Raw genomic sequence first — 15,787 nt, 5'->3', positions numbered from 1 at the left:
TCTGGAAATCACTTTATGTTTGTGTGGATTTTCCTGTCTCAAACATTTCATATAAATAGAATCATGCAAAATGTGGTGTGGCATTTTTTTGTCTGACTTCTTTCACTTAGTATGATGTTTCCAAGGTTCATTCATGTTGTAGAATGTATCAGTACTTCATTTCTTTTTATTGCTGAATCATATTTCATTATATAGATATACCACATTTTGCTTATTTGTTCTTCACTTTATGAAAATGTGGGCTGCTTCCATGTTTTGGCTATTGTGACTAATGCGGCTATGAACAGCTGTATATAAGTAATTTTGTGGATATATTTTTTCATTTTTTCTTGTGCATACATTTAGGAGTGGAATTTCTGGAACATATGGTAACTAACTTTTTGAGGAACTGCTTAACTTTTCAAAAGCAGCTGTGCCACATTACATTCACACTAGCAGTACATGAAGAGTTCCAACTTTTTCAGCACTTGTTTCTGTCTGTCGTTATTTTATCCATCCTAGTGGGTGGAAGAGCTGTCTCATTCTAGTTTTGATGTTCATTTCTCTGATGACTACTGATGTTTGGCATCTTTTCATGTACTTTTTGGCCATTTGTATGCCTTCATTAGCGAAGCGTCTATTTGAATTCCTTGCTCATTTTTTAATTGGGTTAGTTGTCTTTTAATTGTTGAGTTAAAAAAATTCTTTTTATATTCTGAATACAAGTCTCCACATATAATCATATTTATGATTTGCCACTATTTCCTCCCATTCTGTATATTGTTGTTTTACTTTCCTGAAGGTATCATTTGTAGCACAAAAGTTTTAATTTTGAAGCAGTCTAATTTGCCAGATTTTTCTTTTGTGTCTTGTGCCATGTGGAAATGTGGTTTTAGCAACATGGGTATCTTTCTTGGTTTTAGCAAGAGCAGTTTCTCTTGAAATAATGGAACAGAGCCAAATTGGAATGAGTTGAGGGATAAATGGAAGGCAAGAAAATGGAAATGGCTATGTACATTCTTTCAAAAAGAGGCCAGATAGGCTGTGGCTAGAGGGAAATGTGGGATTAAGAGGTTTTACATTTTAGATGGGAAGGACATTAATTTGGCAAGTCCTTTGTATCTGTGGATTCCACATCTAATATGCCATAGAATGAGGTCCAGAAAGGTTTCCTGGATTTGATGATGCTTGAGCTGAGCCTTGTAGAATGGGTAACTAGATAGGAGATGGATGATTGGAAGAAAGATTAGCATATATTAAGGCATGGAAAATTATTTATTGGTACTTTAGAAATAAAATGTACCTTAGAAGCAGAGAAATAACCTTCTTTAGAATATTGCACAGAGATGAATGTACAGAAAAGTCAGAACATTTCTAAATGGAATTGTTTTGATCACAAAGGAATTATTAGGAGTTGAAGCTGGCCTAACAAAATAATATACAGAAATATGTTTCCATAATGAAAATAGCTTCCAACAGAATGTAACAATTTCCAAAATTCAGGTAAATTTTGGAGCACAGCATCATAGGAAATATTTGTAGCACAGTTCAATGTGTGCCAAAATATTATCTTATCAACCATTAACTCTGGTATATGAAATAAAGAACAGGAATTTTTAGAGACTCTTACTAACTAGACTGAGGATTCATTTCATTAGGGGAAGAAGATTAACATCTTCTTTTGTAAACATTGATGATAACTTCAGTGTGTGGATATATTTGTATCATCAAACAAAATCTTAAAGTTTTTTACTGTATGGATGGGGGTTATGGCAACTTACTCCACTTAGCCACTGTGTTGTAATGCCTACTTAACCATGGAAAAGGGTGGTAACTTCTTTTTCAATTTTTAGATTTATCTTCTAATTTTTGTTTTGTTTTTCTGTATGTGCTTTTTTATCTGCAGCTACAAGACATTCTTACCAAAATGTATTCGAGCAAAGATCCAAGACTATCATATTTTGACAAGGAAGCGAATAAGGTACAGATTTCGCAGATTTATTCAGCAGTTCAGCCAATGCAAAGCCACTGCCAGAAACTTGAAACTTAAGTATCTTATAAATCTGGAAACCCTGCAGTCTGCCTTCTACACAGAGAAATTTGAAGTAAAAGAACCTGGAAGTGGTCCTTCAGGTGAGGAGATTTTTGCAACCATTATAATAACTGGAAACGGTGGAATTCAGTGGTCAAGAGGGAAACATAAAGAAAGTGAGACACTGACAGAACAGGTAATCCTTAATGATATGTTGTTGTTCTTTGTTATTTTAAGTAGAATGGAAATAAAAACAAAGTAATTTTAATCATTTGCAACATGGTCTTGCACTTCTCCCATTTGATAGAAGTGGAAGTTTTTAATAGTGTGAAGCTATCAAGGTCATATAATTCTTTGCCTGCTATTCTTAAATGGTTTTTTCATTTAATTTTTTATGACAAAATAATTAGCAATGACTATATTACAGTTTCAGAAAGGTATCCAATTCTAATAGTGATTTTAAAGGAGTTTTGCCTTTCTTTCACTATTAGTGATAACAGAAGGCATAATTATAAAACTCGTTAACTAGAAAAGATTAATATTAATTGATTTTATGATAATATATACCTGCTAAATAACTAATTAATTTTTTTTAGGTTTGCATTGCAAGTTTTAAATTTATTAGTATCCATGTTGTTCACAGATTGTTACTAGAGATTTAGAGGGATGATTTTTTAATTTTTCATCTTTGGTAGTCTCATTTCCAGTCTTCTGGCAGTGGTTTCTACTAATGTTAATTGAATTGAAGAGTGCCATAGCACATTTTAGATTCCTGGCATCATTTAATGCTCTCATTTTTAAGTCAAACAAGATACAGTATAGTCTTAGGGTTAGATTGATAGAGGAAATCATATTTAATGCTTATCTGTTGTTATCAATACCTTTTTTATTTTAAAGAATTTGGAATGAATGTTGTCTTCTTCATAAGTCTTGTTTTAAAATGGCTCCATAAATTCTACGTTTTCAATTTTACATGCTTTTAAATTATAGGATTTACAGTTATATTGCGATTTTCCTAATATTATTGATGTCAGTATTAAGCAAGCAAACCAAGAGGGTTCAGATGAAAGCCGAGTTGTAACTATCCATAAGCAAGATGGTAAAAATCTGGTAAGTTTGCTTTATGGTTGAATAATGGTTTCATTTTATAATTTTCAGAAATATGTATTTTAGAATCTTAGTACCAAAATTATTTTCTGGTAGGAATTTTGATTGTAGTTTTAAATATAACTCTAAACATAAACATCAGTTCAGTAAACTTTTTGATAACATCTAGCTTTTTGTATTACTATCAACACCATCTTCCTACAGAGTTTCTTGTACATTACCGTACTTTTTTTACTCATTTTTATGATTAGCAAAGCACCAGTTACTTTCTCCCCTATCTCTACTCTAGATTATACTAGTTCTCTGATGTAACGCTAACCTCTGACTAAAATATTTTATCAATAGGGATGTATATGTGCCAGTTATACTGCCTAATTAAAGGAGAAAAATAAAACAATGATGTCTGGAACTTATATAACAAAATGTAAATCAATCCCAGGTCAGCCCCACCCAAGCTATAAGACATAGTTGATTCTAAAAGATTAACCCTTTCTCTTTTTTAAATAGCTTCAGAAATCGAATTTATTTTAATATAAATGGAAGAAATGAATTATTTTATACTTTGCTCTTAAGTTTCTCATTTACCTGCTCTGTCTTCTTTTTAACTCAGATGCTTCTTGACACTTCCTGGCTTAAACTAGTCCTATTAATGTTATTTGTCCATTCATCTTAAGTATTTATATGGCTTACCTGTCTGGCTGTTCCAGGGTTATATTACCAAAATTATAACTAATTTGCAACTCACTTAATTCGGCATAGTTTTCTGTTCTTAGAGAAAAATATGATAGTACACCTACTGCGTAGTAGACTGTGAGCCTTTTGAAGGTAAGGATCATATTTTATGTGTGTTTGTACCCCTACACCTTGCACAGTGTACTCAGGGCCTAGTTTAGAAAAAGCTTGGTAAATATTTTATGGATGCATGAAAGGATGATTAATTATCAACCTCAATGTGGATCTATAATAAATGTTTCTGGGAGAGTTTATTGATCTTAATGTGAACAAACTGTAGTAACCTAAAGAACTTCTCTATGGGACTGTATTTGGACTTGGCTTAATTTTAAGTCTGCAATACAGAGAAGTTAAGTAACTTTCCAAGGGCACGGTGTTGGTTAAGTGGTAGGGCTATTTAAACTCAAATGCATGATTTGAAAACCTAAGCTCTTAAGTGTGACACTAACTTCTTTGCTGAGTATCTGTAAAGCTCCTTAAAAATATTACACTGACATTTTTTTGGAATTGTGCAACAAATTGGGAAGAGCTGACATTTCTGTCTCATATTAAATTTTCTGTTTTAGGGATATATTGTATTTCTCCTTATACCCAAGTATTGTTTTATGTTTTTCAGTAATTCTTGATCATTTTATTCATATTGACACATCATGTTTCTTTTTATTTTATTCATGATATGTTATGCTTTTTCTGTTGTTTATTAAGATTAATACTTTTTCTCTGTGTATTTTCCTACCAAATTATTTTTGGATATAGGAAAATAATTTTTGCTTATTATTGCATTTTCCCAGTGTATTATGTGTTAGTAACATTTTGTTTTTACTATCGTTTTCCTCTTCATTCTAGCATTTATTTCTTTTTATAATTTTTGGTAAAATATACATAATATAAAATTTAGCATCTTAACTATTTTTAAGTGTACAGTTTAGTAGTGTTAAGTATTTTCACATTGTTGTGCATCCAATTTCCAGAACTCTTTTATCTTGCAAAATTGAAGTCTATACCCATTAAATAAAAACTCACCATTTCCCCCTCTTCCCAGTCCTTGCAACCACCATTCTACTTTATTTTTTTTGAGGTGGAGTCTCACCCTGTCATCCAGGCTGGAACATTGCGATCTTGGCTCACTGCAACCTGCGCCTCCTGGGTTCAGGCAATTCTCCTGCCTCAGCCTCCCGGGTAGTTGGGATTACAGGTGCATGCCACCATGCCTGTCTAATTTTTTTTTATCTTTAGTAGAGACGGGGTTTCACCATGTTGGCCAGGCTGGTCTTGAACTCCTGACCTCGTGATCTGCCCACCGCAGCCTCCCTAAGTGCTGGAATTACAGGCGTGAGCCACTGTGCCCAGGCCCTCTACTTTCTTATTCTATGTATTTGACGACTCTAGATACCTCATAAAAGCAGGATCAAACAATACTGTCTTTTTGTGACAGGCTTATTTCACTTAGTATAATATACTCAAGGTTCATTTGTATTACAGCATGTATCAGAATTTCCTTCATTTTTAATATATACATGTATTCTGTGTCATGTATATACCACACTTGTTTATTCATTCATCCATCAGTGAATATTCAGGTCGCTTTTTTACTTTTTGACAATTGTGAGTAATGCCGCTGTGAACATGGGTGTACAAATATCTCTTCAAGACTTTGCTTTCAATTCCTTTGGATATATACCTTCTACTAGTCCGTTCTCATACTGCTATAAAGATACTACCTGAGACTGGATAATTTATTTAAAAAGAGAGTTTAATTGACTCCGTTCTGCATAGCTGGCCCAGGAAACTTAAAATCATGGCAGAAGGTGAAGGGGAAGGAAGGCATGTCTTACATGGCAGCAGAAGAGAGAGAGTGCGCAGGGGAAAGTGCCACCTTTAAATCAGCAGATCTCATGAGAACTCCCTCACTATCATGAGAACAGCATGGGGGAAACCATCCCCATGATTCAATCACCTCCCACCATGTCCCTCCCTTGCCGCATGGGGATTACAATTCGAGATGAGAGATGGGTGGGGATGCAGAACCAAACCATGTCATACCTAGAAGTAGAATTGCTGGATCATATGGTAATTCTACTTGTAATTTTTTAGGGAACCATCATGCTGTTTTCCACAGCAGCTGCACCATTTTACATTCCTACCAGGAGTACATTCTCCACATGCTCATAAAAACTTGTTATCTTCTGTTTTCTGATAGTAGCCGTCTGATGGGTGTGAAGTAGTATCTCATTGCGATTTTGATTCACATTTCCCTAATGATTAGTGTTACTGAGCATCTTTTAATATATGTATTGCCATTTGTGTATCTTCTTTGAAGAAATAGATATTCAAGTCCTTTGCTCATTTTTTTAATCAGGTTTTTTGGCCGAATTATGGAAATTATTTGTGTATTCTGGATATTAATCCCTTTACAAATATATGATTTGCAAATATTTTCTCCCATTCCATAGATTGCTTTTCACTATGTTGCTTGTGTCCTTTGATGCACAGTAGTTTTGTAGTTTTAGCTAGTTCAACTTTTGTTGCCTATTTTTCTTTTTACTTTTTATTGAGCTATAACATGAACACAGTAAAGCACACTAATCTTACGTGGATAGCTCAATGAATTTTTACATATTTGTACATCTTTGTAGCCATACCCACCTCAAAGAACAGAATACTTCTCTTACTTCCAGAAGGTTTCCACATGCATCTTCCCACTTATTCACCTCCACCCCTAACTTAAGGTACCTATCATCTACCATCACTTAGTTTTATCTATTAACAAAGGTTGTATAAATGGAATGATACTGTATGTTTTCTTTTAAAATCTAGATTCTTTTACTTAGTATAATGTTTGAAGATTCATTTATGTTGTTACATGTGTCAGTTCACTCCTTTTTATTGCTGGGTAGTACTGAATTGTTTGACTATATCTCAAATTTTAAATTTATTCTGTTGATGGACATTTGGGTTGCTTTCAGTTTGGGGCTTTTAGGGATAAATTTACTATGAACATTCTTTTACATATTTTTTGGTGGACTCATGCACTCATTTTTTTTGTGTATATATACCTAGAGATGGGATTATTGAGTCATAGTGATAGCTTTAGTATACTGCCAAACAATTTTTTGTACTTCTGTCAGTTCACTCTTCCTTCAATAATGCATGATAATTACAGTTGTCTCATATCCCCATCAACTCTTAATTTTGTCAGTCTAAAAATGTCTTGTGTGTCTGGTGGATGTGTACTGGTAGCTCATTGTAGTTTTTATTTTCATTGCCCTGATGAGTAATGATGTTGAGTACTTTTTCACTTACTTATTGTTCATCTGAATATCCTTCTTACAAAGTGCCTGTGACAGTCTTTTGCACATTTTTCATTGGCTTGTCCCTTTCTGATCAATTTGTAGAGTCTCTATAGACTCTAAGTCTTTTGTAGGATGTTTGCAAAATGTATATAGGCATATGTCAGATATTGCTAGTTCAGTTCCGGACCATTGCCATAAAGCAAATATTGCAATGAAGTGAGTTGCATAAATTTTTTGGTTTCTCAGTCATATAAAAGTTATGTTTACACTATAATCAAGTCTACTACGTCTGCAACTGCATTATGTCTTAAAAATTAATTTAAAACACTTGATTGCTAAAAAATCCTAATGATAATCTGAGCCTCCAGAGAGTTATAATCTTTCTGCTTGTGAGGGTATTACTTTGATGTTGATGGCGCTGACCGATCAGGGTGGTGGTTGCTTAAGGTTGGGTTGGCTGAAGCAATTTCTTAAGATAACGATAACATTTACTGCATCAATAGACTCTCCATTTCGTTAAAGATGTCTCTGTTGCATGTGACATTGTTTGGTAACATTTCACCCACTGTAGAATTTCTTTCAAAATGAGTCAGTCCTCTCAAACCCTGCCACTGCTTTAGCTACTAAACTTTATTCTAAATCCTTTGCTGTCTTTTCAACAACATTCACGGCATCTTCACCAGGACTAGATCCATCTCAAGAAACCATTCCTTTAATGCTCATGCATAAGAAGCAACTTATCTGTCCAAATTTTATCATAAGATTGTAGCAATTCAGTCACATCTTCAGCTCTACTTCTAATTCTAGTTCTCTTGCTATTTCTACCACATCCTAGTGACTTCCTCCATTGAAGTCTTGAACCCCTCAAAGTCATCCATGAGGGTTGGAATCAACTTCTTCCAAATTCCTGATAATGTTAACACTTTGACCTTCTTCCATGAATCACTAGTATTCTTCCTGGCATCAAGAATGGTGAATCCTTTCCATAAGTTTTTCTATTTACCCAGCTCCATCAGAGGAATCACTATGTATGGCAGCTTAGCCTTACAAAATGTATTTCTTAGATAATAAGACTTGAAAGTTGAAATTCCTCCTTGATCCATGGGCTGCAGAACGGATGTTGTGTCACCAGGCATGAAAATAATATGAATATCCTTGTACATCTCCATCAGAGTGCTTGGGTGACCAGGTGCATTGTCAATGAGCAGTAATACTTTGAAAGCAATCTTTTTTTCTGAGCAGATCTCAACAATGGGCTTAAAATAGTCAGTAAACCATGCTATAAACAGACGTGCTGTCATCCAGGCTTTATTGTTCCATTTATAGAGCATAGGCAGAGTAGACTTAGCATAATTTGTAGAGCCCTGGGATTTTTGGAATGGTAAATGAGCACTGGTTTGAATTTCAAGTCACCAGTGGCATTAGCCCTTAGCAAGAGGGTCAGCCTGTCCTTTGAAGCTTTGAAGGCAAGCACTGACTTCTCCTCTCTAGCTGTGGAAGTCCCAGATGGCATATTCTTCCAACAGAAGGCTGTTTTGTTTACATTTGAATATCTGTTTGTTAGTGTCACCATCTTCATCAATGGTCCTTGCTAGATCTTCTGGATAACTTTCTGTAGCTTCCACATCAGCATTTTCTGCTTCACCTTGCACTTATGCTGTGGACATGGCTTCTTTTCTTAAACCTCATGAACCAACCTCTTGTAGCTTCCAGCTTTTCTTCTGCAGCTTCCTCACCTCTCTCAGCCTTCATAGAACTGAAGATCAGTAAGGTCTTGCTCTAGATTGGGCTTTGGCTTAAGGGAATGTTGTGGCTGGTTTGATCTTCTATCTAGAACTTTCTCTGTATCATCAATAAGGCTGTTCACTTTCTTGTAATTTATGTGCTCACAGTAGTAGCACTTTCAATTTCCTTCAAAGACTTTTCCTTTGGATTCGTAACTTGCCTTTTTAGTGCAACAGGCCTAGCTTTCAGCCTGTCTTGGCTTTCAGCATGCCTTCCTCACTAAGCTTAATCATTTCTAGCTTTTGATTTACAGTGAGAAATGGGTGAATCTTCCTTTCACTTGAATACTTAGAGGTGACTGTAGGATTATTAATTGGCCTAATTTCATTATTGTTGTATCTGAGGGAATAGGGAGGCCTGAGGAGAGGGAAAAAGAAAGGGAAATAGCTATTCAATGGAGCAATCAGAACATATAGAAATTTATCACTTAAGTTCACCATCTTATATAGGCCCAGTGTGTGGTGCCCCAAAACAATTACAGTTGACCTTTGGACATCACAGGTTTGAACTGTGTGGGTCCACTTATATGCAATTTTTTCAGCCAAACATTGATGGAAAATATAGTATTCACAGGATGCGAAACTTGCATATATGTAGGGCAGACATTTTGCATATATGAGTTCTGCAGGGCTGATTTCAGGACTTGAATATGTTCAAATTTTGGTATATGCAGGGGTCCTGTAACCAATTCCCCTTGTATTCTGAGGGACAACTGTACAATAGTTACATCAAAGGTCATTGATCACAAATAACCATAACAGGTATAATAATAACAAAGTTTAAATTTTGCGAAAATTACCAAAACGTGACACATAGACAGGAAGTAAGCATATGCTATTGGAAAAATTGCACTGATAGACTTGTACTTGCTCCACATAAGTTTGTCAGAAACCTTCAATTTGTAAAAAAAAAAAAAAAAAAAAAAAAAGTCATATCTGCAAGGAGCAATAAAGGGAAGTGTAGTAAACAAAATGTGCCTGTATATCAATAAGAGGGATACCAGTTAGTGAACTGCTAGTTCAAAGGGTATGACTATTTACAACTTTGATAGATTATTAAAATACTTCTCAAAAGGTGTTTCCAATGTATCTGTACGCCTCTTTTCTTGTACCCTTTGCCAACACTGGATGTTATCAATCTTTTAATTTTTCTGCCAAATCAATGGGTAAATAATGCTCTCCTGTTTTATTTCATTTCCTTAATTAGAACCTGAGATTGAGCAATACCTCATGTGTTTATAGGTCAGCTTTAATATTTATTCTTCTGTGGACTGCCTTTTCACATCCTTTGACTAGTTTTCTTTTTTTATTTTTAATTGTTTTATAGGTTTTATTCCCACAATGTATGTTAGGTATATTCCTTTGTTGTACATGTTTGTAACCTCCAAGTCTTTTAATTTTGTTTAGAATATCTTTTATAATACCTGTTTTTTTTTTTTTTTTTTGAGATGAAGTCTCGCTCTGTCATCCAGGCTGGAGTGCTGTGGTGCGATCTTGGCTCACTGCAAGCTCCACCTCCCGGGTTCACGTCATTCTCCTGCCTCAGCCTCCCGAGTAGCTGGGACTACAGGTGCCCACCACCATGCGCGGCTAATTTTTTGTATTTTTAGTAGAGACGGGGTTTCACCATGTTAGCCAGGATGGTCTTGATCTCCTGACCTCATGATCCACCCGCCTCGGCCTCCCAAAGTGCTGGGATTATAGGCGTGAGGCACCACGCCTGGCCGCTAAATACCTTTTATCGTTCAAACATGTCATACGCTTTTCTCTTTATTAAAATTTTTGATTTAGGACTCTATTCTGTATTCTTTTATGATTATGTAAATATTGTTCGTGGCTGGGCCAAGAAATATGCTGTAATCACATTTTCATTCTTATATAACTTTTTCCAGGAGTTAATTATTGCTTTATGATTTTTCCTTTGTATCTAGCTTTATTTTCATTTTCTACAAGAACTCTGTAAAGTAGTGGACTTCTCAATACAAAATTTCACATCATCAAACCTGTCACATATGATAGTGTTTTTACTTCTTTTCTGGAGAAGTACCTCTTCGATCACAGTGTCTTACTTTATAGTGTGGACTGGAAGCTCTCTAGGTACAGCTATTATTTTGTACAGCTGTAATTTTTGGTCATTCCTTTCTCATCCTGGTAACTGTGTTTTCATCTCTCTTATATTGGATCTGATTTTCTGAATCTCATGTTTGCCCTGTTTTTCTAGGTACAGCTTCTGGTATCTGTTGGTATTTTTAATGTGATTGAGACAAATTAGAAAATTAATTTAGAGAGGAATTTTACATTTTTCTCATATTGGATTTTCCTACCAAGAACATCGTTAATCTTCTGTATATTTAAATAAAAAGTTGTATAAGAGTGTTTTGAAGTTTTTGTTAATTATTGATATTGCATCCTTTTTGTTACAAATGGGGCTTTTTTCTTTATATAACTGACTTTTTGCATGTAAAAATATAAATATTTTTATATATGTACATATATTTTCGCATTTAAGTAACATGCTGCATTTTAGGCTGATTATATGTTCACATATGTATTAAGATACAATGAGGCCGGGCATGGTGACTCACGCCTGTAATCCCAGCACTTTGGGAGGCCAAGGCGGGTGGATCATGAGGTCAGGAGTTTGAGACTAGCCTGGACAACATGTTGGAACCCTGTCTCTGCTAAAAATACAAAAATTAGCTGGGCGTCTTGGCGTGTGCCTGTAATCCCAGCATCTTGGGGGGCTGAGACAGGAGAATTGCTTGAACCCTGGAGGCAGAAGTTGCAGTGAGCCGAGATCGCGCCATTGCACGCCAGCCTGGGCGACAGAGCAAGACTCTGATGGGGAGGCGGGGGGACAAAAAAAATCATAGCATAGCTACATTTCCTAACATTTTAGTTTGTAGCATGAATACTTTAACTTTAGTAGTACATAATTGGTATGTAGTCTGTGGCTCACACCTGTAATCCCAACACTTTGGGAGACCGAGGTGGGTGGATCACTTGAGGTCAGGAGTTGGGAGACCAGCCTGGCCAACATGGCGAGAACCTGTGTTTACTAGAAATACAAAAATTAGCTGGGCATGGTGGCACACACCTGTAATCCCAGCTACTCATGAGGGTTAGGTGGGAGGATCGCTTGAGCCTGGGAGGTGGAGGTTGCAGTAAGCCAAGATTGTGCCAGTGCACTTCAGCCTGGGCGATGGAGCAAGACCCTCAAAAATACCGCATGTTCTCACTCATCGGTGGGAATTGAACAATGAGCAATTGAACATCGGTGGGAATTGAACACTTGGACACAGGAAGGGAATCATCACACACCGGGTCCTATTGTGTGTGGTGGGGGAGGGATAGCATTAGGAGATATACCTAATGTAAATGATGAGTTAATGGGTGCAGCACACCAACATGGCACGTGTACATATGTAACAAACCTGCACATTGTGCACATGTACCCTAGAACTTAAAGTATAAAAAAAAAAAAAGAAGAAAAAGAAAAAAAAAGAAATGCTCATGATTTCTAATGTCAACTTTTATATTGTATTAAATAGATTTCTAGCTGAGATAACTGGTATATTAGTCTAAGAAGGACATTGGAAAATAAAGTAAAACGATGGATATAGAATGAACTATAACTGGGAAGGTATGATAATCTGTATTTAGGAGGATCTTAAATATCAGACATAAGAATTTGTAATTCATATTGAGTACTGAGCCATAAAAGACATGTGAGCAATTTAGAAGAAAATGTATTTAGGTGAATTACTCTAAAAACGTGGAATGAAAAAATTTTTCAATATTTAACATGGAGTTGACTTTCTAAAATGTGCCGTTTCTTTTTCTTTTCTCTGCTTAGGAAATTGAACTTAGCTCATTAAGGGAAGCTTTGTCTTTCGTGTCATTAATTGATGGATATTATAGATTAACTGCAGATGCACATCATTACCTCTGTAAAGAAGTAGCGCCTCCAACAGTGCTTGAAAATATACAAAGCAACTGTCATGGCCCAATTTCGTGAGTAATACAGACTTAAAAGTAAATTTTTAGAAAAGTAAATGATATATTTACAAAGAAGATTTAACAGAGTGATACATGTATGTTTAGGAAAAAACATTAATTTGACAAGTTTTTTTAAACAAAAGGCTATTTGCAATCAGATTACATAATAATTAGAATTATTTAGCATATAATTTACCATCTGTATCCCAATCTATAATATTTATAACCTGTACAAATTTAACATTTGTTAATCATGCCTATGTGTGATTCGCTCCTGAATGTTAGTAAAAAAGACCTCCAATTTATGTGTTATTAATTTTAAAATACTGTAAGGAAGCCACAGTGCAAAATTTGAAAATGCTTTATTTTTGGATAGTCCATCTCCTACTGAAAGGTTCAAACACAAGATGTATATGATGTCCACATTTCTAGACTAGTGCTATGTAGAACTTTCTGCAGTGATGAAAATATTCTGTATCTGTGCTGTGTAACATAGTAGCCACTAGCTACATGTGGCTGTTTAGCATTTGAGATGTGGCTAGTGCAACCGAGGAACTGAATTTTAATTTCTTTACATTTAAATAGCTACATGTGGCTAGTAACTAGCATATTGGCTCACATGGTTGTAGATCCTTATTTTAATACTGGGTAAAGCCAGCTATCATGCATAACATGCATAACATCTATTTAGCTTACGTCCTAATGATCTCTTAGGTGGGATGTGGTATATTGACAACAGATTTGAATAACTTGAGCAAAGGGAAAATCTGGGATCGTGAGCATACTATGTTCTTTGCATTTAACCTACCCCTAAGTATTTGAGAAAATACATCTTGGGTAATATAAAGACTTGATTTAGTCTATGCTTAATATTTTTTTAGTAGTGAATATGGTTGCTATGAAAAAGTTGTACTACTTGAACTTCGTCTGTAATTTACATGTTAAATATTTTTAAAACTCCTTGCCTTTATTCATGTATCCATAAATTCATTCAAACATTCTTTTATTTATATTTACTGAGTAACTACTATGTGCAAGCATTGGTTTATATATTAGAAATATGGTGATAAGTGAAACAGAATGATTCTTGCTTTTGTATAGATTAGATTTTGCTTCTCTTTCAAGGTGTGCAGCTTCAGAAAACAGAAAATTTTAAAAATCAGTTGTCTTTGTCAGTTGCCATGGTTCTTCTCTTAGACTTTGTTATCATACCAAATAATAAAATCATGCATTCAGATTTCTATGTCAGTAACTGCTATTGTAGGAGAGATATAAATATTTTCTGACATATTATCTTTATGGTTAAATGAAGTTTTCAGAGAATATGATTTTAAAAATATTAACTTTGTAATCAGCAGGCAGAAAAATCAAATGAACAAATTGTTTGTTGTGATTTTGTCTTATAATACCTTTTATTGGTTTTTAAAGCTATATAATTGTCCCTTGAAATGGTTTGAATTTATGCAAAATAGCTTGGTACTTTGATTTTTTCCTTTGAAGGATTATTGCTAAACATATAAAGTAGAGGAGACAGTTCTGACAGTTTTAGATTTGACTTTTGATTTTTTTAGATGACACTTGGTCATAATGTTATGGTGCTTGCTATATTATCATTCAAATTGCTTTTTCTTTACCTTTAGGATGGATTTTGCCATTAGTAAACTGAAGAAAGCAGGTAATCAGACTGGACTGTATGTACTTCGATGCAGTCCTAAGGACTTTAATAAATATTTTCTGACTTTTGCTGTCGAGGTTAGTATGTCACACTTATTAATAGTAACACTTTAGTTCATTTAATTTCCTCTGCATATTATTTACCATATTTCCTTTTTAATACTCAGAATTATAGCTATATATAGGATATAACTAGTATAATGCTTAATTTCCTCAGAGATTCTGTACAAATAAATAAGATATAATTCCCAGGGTTTATATAAAAATATAAAATAATTTATGTCTATCTTTTTATTTTGCATTTATTTTATTTTCTGATGTTTTGGTGTTACCAGTGTGTCAAAAGGTATTTCATCAAGTGTCTTGATGTTTCTTTTTTTTTTTGCAAAACTGGAAATCCCTGCCACATGATGTAGAACAAAATAAATTGGAAGCAAATTTTCTGTTTATTAACAGTGGTCACAGAATTACAGGAAACAGAATTAGAGAAAAATAGGGCAATAACAAAGAAACAGACACATTAAAGCACTTTTAACTGGTGATTTTCTAATATTAAGAATAGTGGTCTACAATGCATGTTTTAAAGGTAAAACCCCACTGTTAATACAGATCATCTTGGATCTCATCTGTGATTATTTACTATCACTTATGAGGCAATTTCATAGTATAAATCCTAAGAACCTTTATAGAAGCTTCCAAATTTATCTTGATTTTTAAAAATAGAGAAAATAAGAATTTTGTTATTCAATTATTTTAATTTTTATAAAATGCAACTTATATTTGGCATATGTAGAGGGTAGATTACAGAAAGTAGGTTACACCATCACTTCACCTTTGTGTAAAACTGGTAATCTATCCTAATTTCAAAGTATCCTCTTACTATAACAGATAATAGTACATTATATTCAAGTATCAATTCAAAAACTATATATATATTTTATGTTCACTGTATGTGCCAATCCTAATATGAGAGCTATATATTAGAGAGTTTATGCTACAGCCCTACCTTCAAGAAACTTATCTACTGGACAAACAAAAATTTTCAAGTATACAAAAAATTCTAAATCGAACATGTAATTATCTAGCATAGGCAAATATAGACAGTAACAGACAGGTTTACAGTTATTAAGAAAGGTTGGCTGGGTGTGGGTGGCTCACGCCTGTAATCCCAGCACTTTGGGAGGCCA

At 34.5% G+C, this 15,787-nt stretch overlaps 1 protein-coding gene across 2 annotated transcripts in view; it reads left to right on the top strand.

Annotated features, from left to right (window-relative positions):
• The window catches only part of JAK2 (Janus kinase 2), a 101,574-nt gene that overhangs the window by 20,029 nt on the left and 65,758 nt on the right, over positions 1-15,787 (top strand). For both annotated transcript variants that reach the window (XM_025360071.1, XM_025360072.1), the window contains exons 4-7: positions 1,886-2,207; positions 3,002-3,121; positions 12,784-12,941; positions 14,567-14,678. In XM_025360071.1, the coding sequence (XP_025215856.1) occupies positions 1,886-2,207; positions 3,002-3,121; positions 12,784-12,941; positions 14,567-14,678 (712 nt within the window). The remainder of the gene's footprint in view (positions 1-1,885; positions 2,208-3,001; positions 3,122-12,783; positions 12,942-14,566; positions 14,679-15,787) is intronic.

This window comes from Theropithecus gelada, chromosome 15 (genome assembly GCF_003255815.1).
Source record: "Theropithecus gelada isolate Dixy chromosome 15, Tgel_1.0, whole genome shotgun sequence".
NCBI lineage: Eukaryota > Metazoa > Chordata > Mammalia > Primates > Cercopithecidae > Theropithecus > Theropithecus gelada.
Note: the sequence above shows the minus strand (reverse complement) of the source record. Positions and strands in the feature narration are given on the sequence as shown.